This window comes from Rhincodon typus, chromosome 7, assembly GCF_021869965.1.
Source record: "Rhincodon typus isolate 14 chromosome 7, sRhiTyp1.1, whole genome shotgun sequence".
NCBI lineage: Eukaryota > Metazoa > Chordata > Chondrichthyes > Orectolobiformes > Rhincodontidae > Rhincodon > Rhincodon typus.
Genome location: NC_063338.1, coordinates 35427735 through 35433906, shown reverse-complemented (window position 1 = coordinate 35433906; position 6172 = coordinate 35427735). Strand labels below are relative to the sequence as shown.

The 6172-nt window shown below is 37.6% G+C and overlaps 1 protein-coding gene across 1 annotated transcript in view; it reads left to right on the top strand.

The window, feature by feature from the left end:
- Positions 1-5332, top strand: part of LOC109931221 (protein FAM171B) — a 36976-nt gene extending 31644 nt beyond the window's left edge. The window contains exon 8 of the mRNA XM_048598755.1: positions 2194-5332. Within this exon, the coding sequence (XP_048454712.1) occupies positions 2194-3595 (1402 nt within the window). The 3' untranslated portion in view covers positions 3596-5332. The remainder of the gene's footprint in view (positions 1-2193) is intronic.
- Positions 5333-6172: the final 840 nt, after the last annotated feature.

Genomic DNA, 6172 nt, shown 5'->3' with positions numbered 1-6172 from the left:
ACCTTCCCCAGCCCCACCCCTCCTCTCTCTCTTTATTTCTGAGCTCCCTCCCCTCTCCCCCATTTCTGAAGAAGGGTCCCAACCCGAAACGTCAGCTTTCCTGCTCCTCTGATGCTGCCTGGCCTGCTGTGTTCCTCCAGCTCCACACAGTGTTTTCTCTGACTCCAGCATCGGCAGTTCTTGCTATCTCTGGATGTGAAAAGGACTTCTTCTCTTACTCACCCTTTTTTAAAAAAGGGGTTGCCCATTTAGGACCGATATGTCAATAATTTGTTTTCATTTGGGTCATGAACGTCATTGCTCAGTCTCTCAAGCCCCGAATGGATCATGGTTATCTTGCACTGTTTATTAACCAGCTGCACGCAATGTATTGCATGTGGTCCCCCATTCCAGCTAGCCAATCAAAGAGTTGGCATCTTTCTTTCTTTCTGTTTATTTGTTTGTCTTTTTTTGCCTAGGGTAATAGATTTTATCCATTTGTTTAGTCGTGACTGTGGGCTCCGAGCATCTATTAAAGCAGAATAAAATATGGCAGTTCAGCACCTCAGCAGTTGGGAGCTGTTGGACTTGCATGTTGACTGATCAGTGGGACACTATGATCCCTCCCAATGTTGGAGACATTCTTTCTGTACACAATAAAATTAGACTTATCATTCATAACTACTGTTGTGATAATACGGTGCAGCCAATTTGGATTGTCCTATCCAGAGCACTGCTTGCAAATTGTACGGAGACTGTAGGCTTCCCAAATGTCAGAACCCTGAATCAACCTCTGGTTGTGTTCAATGGAATGTAAACTACCATGTTTAGCTGAGCTTGATCACAGACATTGCCAGAAAATTGTCATATTCAGACATTAGTTTACGTTTGTCACTGCTGCAGATTTTTTGTCAGGGTTTACTCCCTTAGCGGTCAGCTGTTCTGAGATGACCACAAAGCAGTGAAGGTATTCACCTGCAGCTGGAATTTTGGTTCACAAGTGCCAAAGGAATCCAAATGCTTGTTAGGTTTTCATAACGCACAGCTAGGGCCTAGGTTCCTCTGAAGTTTTTTTAGCCTGGGAGTTTAGCTAAGGAGTTACAGATGGATAGGATGTATACAGGTAGGAAGAGAAAACACATTTGGCTTCCTTTTTCATATTGCTGATAGCTGGTGGAGTAGGTTAAAAAAGAGAAGCAAGTATACTCACACAAACTGAAAATGTGCTCACTGTCTTCACATCATACTAAATGAATCACATCAACCTATTGGATGCATGGTTTTCATAATTAAATAATTATTGTGAAATAGCTTCTACCTGATAAAGAGTAAGATTTTCTATTACGATAAATTCCACAATTTAACTTTTTAGTGAATTTTATAATTTACACTCTACCTTACTCCCCTCAATCATTTATTTCACTTCCTGTAAGATATGAAATTCAAACAGACTTCAGTGATTTTTGCTTCCTGTTTTGCTGTTCGTGAGAATGTTTCATTGAGATTGGCTACTTACCTTTTACCCTGCTGCATGCCTGGAATACCCCTGGATATTGTTCCGGATTCAACCCTATATTGGGAAAGGAGAGATCATTGTGACAAGATATCACAGTGTCTTTTTAGACAACTCTTTGAGGTCACCAAGCTTAGAGCTCTGGATCTGTAGAACTTAATACAGTATTGTGATCACAGAATAACTATTTTATTAATGGGATTTACTACTTCAGTCTGGAATTGAAAATTTGTTAAAAATATAGCTGTTCTTTAGCACCACAAATTGCTTGTATAATCTTGCATACAAATCATAGAATGTAGGGATTTTTAAGATGTATTTTTACTAAAATTAATCATTAGTATAAATCCTTATAAAATTAACCAGCCCTGAAGGAAGCCATTAAGCCCAGCAAGTTAGTGTGTTCTTGGAAAGAACATAGAACATAGAACATTACAGCGCAGTACAGGCCCTTCGGCCCTCGATGTTGCACTGACCTGTGAAACCAATCTGAAGCCCATCTAACCTAAACTATTCCATTATCATCCATATGTTTATCGAAGAAGAATGCGATTGCCCCCATTCCTCTGCTCTATCCTTGTTGCCTACAAATGATTTTTGAATATCAATTCCCTATGGAATCTGCATTCACTGCCCTTTCAGGTATTTATATTGAAAGCATTTGCCATTTATAATGAAAACCAGTTTCTCTTTCTTGACAGAGGAAAATATGGTCATACACACAAGAAGCCAAGAACCAAGACTAAACTGGATACATCAAAAAAGGACCAGACTACGTCAACTACTCACATGAACTTGCTGCCAGTCACCAAAGAAAATTTAAAATCTGAAGAAAAGCTTGCTTCTCAACAGCCCAAGATAGCCCCCTATAGTCCAAAGAGAGAACTGTCTCAAAAAGAAGTGAATGAATTTTGTAAACTTGTGAATAAGACTTCAGAGAAACAAAATAATGAGACCTGCAAAATTTATGTTGACAATTTCACAGTGCGGTCTCGGAAAAAAATAAGTGATAACCTTCATAGTGAAACTCTCACCCTGCAAGCAGTCAGTAGCCCTAAGGATGTACCCAAAAATGCATTGCAGATAAAGCATATGAAGATGCTAGCGAGGAGAAAGGAGATGATGGAAGAACAGTACAAAATACAGCACGCTAACAATGAAGAAATGTACCAATTACCCCATATTTCAAACAAACTATTGCCTATTTATAATCCAGCCATGGCTATTATGCAGACTCAAGGTCTCTTTTGTACTTCAGACCAGGTTGCCAGGTCAGCTACTTTGCCCAGAAATAAGCAGATCATCTATAGCCCTTTGCCTGAGCCACTAACCAGGGATAATTACACTCAGACACTTCCTAAAATGCCATTGCACTCCCAGCAACAGACTGAATCCCAGAGAGAGCAGCATATTCTTCAGGGACAACAGGATTATATAAATTCAAAACAGGTATTGGATTCTAAGTCAGCGCTGCCTGCAAACTGGGGAAGATATAGCAACAACCTCCTGGAATCTGTTTCTGTTCCTGGCACATTGAATGAGGCAGTGGGAGTGGCTCCATTTGCCACTGAACTGCAAGGCATATCTGAACAGACACTGTTGGAACTGACCAAAGGCAAACCTTCCCCACATCCCAGAGCATGGTTTGTATCGCTGGAGGGTAAGCCAGTACCTCCAATCAGACATTCGTGCATGATTGTTCAGAAACCGAAAAAAGCACACAGCAATGACACAAGCCTCGACTCAGGAGTTGACATGAATGAGCACCACACTGGCAAGAAGGTTGAAAAGGAGAAGACCTTCATCAAAACTGCACCTGCTTCAAAGAACCTGTACTCTGAAGACATGGATCTGAGTGGCAGTGAAAGCGGCACCACTGTCTGTACCCCAGAGGACCTATCTTTCAGACATGTATTGGATATAGGAAGCGACCAGATAGTTGAGGTTGAGGAAGAACAAAATGACCGAAGTTTGCTGGACGATGCAATAAGTGTAACCCCTCCACATAGGAAGGGACGAATGAGTACTAATGGAGATGGGGAAGATAGTAAAAAAAGTGTTTGGCAGAAGAGAGAGGAACGACCTCTCATCTCTATAAACTGAGTTGAATTTCTTTGATTCCAAGTTATTACAATGGAACAAAGCATGGTTTTAGTTCTGTGGTTATTTTAATAATTAGTTACATTTTGTGGTACTGAATAAAGACATCCTGTTTGTATATGGTGTATATTTAGGATCATTCATCTTGAATTCACTGTAAATAATTACGCACAAGGTTATTAAGCACCAAGTTATTTCTGTCCTTTAAATTTTTGCACCAGAATTTGTTTATAAACAAATGGTGGAATATCTGATCGGTTTGCAGTATATTTTTACCAGCAGACCTTGAATTCTTTCTTTTACAATCCATTGCCCTCTTTTGAATCTGTCACCTCTGCCACTGTAAATCTCCAGCAAGAAATGAACAAAGTGATCTTTTCTCTCTTGTCTTAATGTTTAATGTCAATCTGTTCTGTAAATGCATTGATAATACTCCCTGCAAAGATAAAAATGGTTAAGTCCAAATCCAGTTGTTACGATCAATTCCTGTGATGCCCAGACATAACAGCTTATCTAAAAATTAAAAAGATATATTCTGAATAGAATGCTGACTTAACTTGAATCTGTATCAACAATGAGATAGAGCGCTTCATCTTCAGGCGGTTGTCATACCAAACCTTTATTTTAGCATGAAAATAGTACAAGACACTGCCTTTTACAATTTATACAAATGAAATGTATTTGCCAAAGTTGAAGCAATATATAATTTTACACGAAATATTTTATAAAATGTTTAAAAATATATGTTTTATAAAAGCTCCAATCCCAAAAGCACAAACTTTTCAAATTTACTAAACAGCGGGAAAAGATTGTTAAATTTTGCATGCAAGTACAGGATTAGTGATTCGATTCATGCAGCAACATTTGCAAAACACCAGAGTTTTGCTTGATCATGCACTCTGAGAGGCTGCTGTTCAGATTTAAGTAGAGGCTCATGCTTTAAAATTAAATCTAAAGGACTTTGTAAAAACACAATATTCATGAATCGCCATAAGACGTGGAAAGCACAAGGCCGAAATAAAACTGTCACCAAATTCTAACCCCAGTAATAAAGGCATAACTATTTTTATTCTTTTTGTGACAGAGGTGGGCAGAAAATGTTGAAGTCAGTTGTTTTGGAGTTTTGCTGATAAGCAACAGGGAAGCATGTGTACTATATATAAAAAAGCTGTAATGCTAGTTTCCATTGTTCTCATTAGCCTCCTTCATTTTGTTACATCTATCTTCTTTCATTCAGATTCTGAGGAACCACTGCAGTTTTTAAAGTTGGCAGTCTACTGATGTTGAGAATTAGTGAATCTTACTAACTGTTGCTGTTAGCCATAATTCAGACACTTCTCCTGACCAGAATGCATTTTTAGAATACAGCCCTGATTCAAATATAGTTTAATCTTGGGAACTACATGCTCTGAAGATCAGGGTCATTATTTTATATAAGTACATATCTCAAAAACAATCTGGATTTTCACTTCATTGGTTGACAAAATGCTGGAACAAAAGCAGATGCCTGCTGTTTGTGAAACCATTGGAAAGTATTTAATTGTATTATATGTTAAGAAAAGTGTTTGTTTCTTCAGTGTGGTGTCAAGCATGGTTGCATGTTCATACATTTTGTTTATTATCAAAGCCAATTTTGCCATTAGATTCCTGTGTTCAGTGTAGTATTTCTAAGGAGTAGTGAATTACTTTCAGAATTGTTTTAATACATTGTTTGAAACCCAATAAAATGGAACTGAATTTCATTTACATTGTGTTTAACTCAAATGCATGTAATGCAATGCACAGATGCCTAAAATGTCTCTGGCCTTGGCATCATCAATAAGTGTGAAAGCATTGATCTGTAAACCCTCCCGTTCATTATTTCACCAAAAACATAAATGTATTTATTTTAATCAATTTGATGGTTGAAAAAATGTGGAGAGAAAATTCAGATGAAAGTGTTAGGTTTCGTACAACTATCTCACACTTTAATTTCAAGGCCTGTATTTAATAAGCAAACAAACAAATTTGTTTACTTTGTAAACCAAAGTAAAAGTCATGGAAAAGCACTTAGTTTAAACACTATAAATATAAATTTATGGTTTCCCGAGTCTTCAACTTTAGCTGTATCAAGAGAGGTAAGCTCCAAATTCAGGTCAAGCAACTATCGGGGAGTGAATCAGTATTGTTGACAATTCAGTACAGGTCCAATCCTTCCTTTTAGCTACAGCTGAACAAAGAGACCAAAATTTGGGTGTGGGCATGAAAAGAATAAGAATGTGTGCTTTTTATTATTGGAATTTACTTAAATTCAGTGTTTGTCTCTGAGCAGGTACTACTTGACTTACCAATGCCCTTTTCAGAGAGACCTACTATTATTACATACAGTAGTAATTAGTAAACATCCAATCCAGATTATCACAACATTGTAGATAACAATCTCCTGTTTATGTATATTTTTCAATCAAAAATAATTACAGATGTCGCCAGGAGATTTAAGACTAATTCTATCATTTTGAAACCAGAGCATTTGCCCTTTTTAACAAAATAGGCACTCCAATATGCAATATAAATGCTGACACTCTCAGAATCCCTATAGTG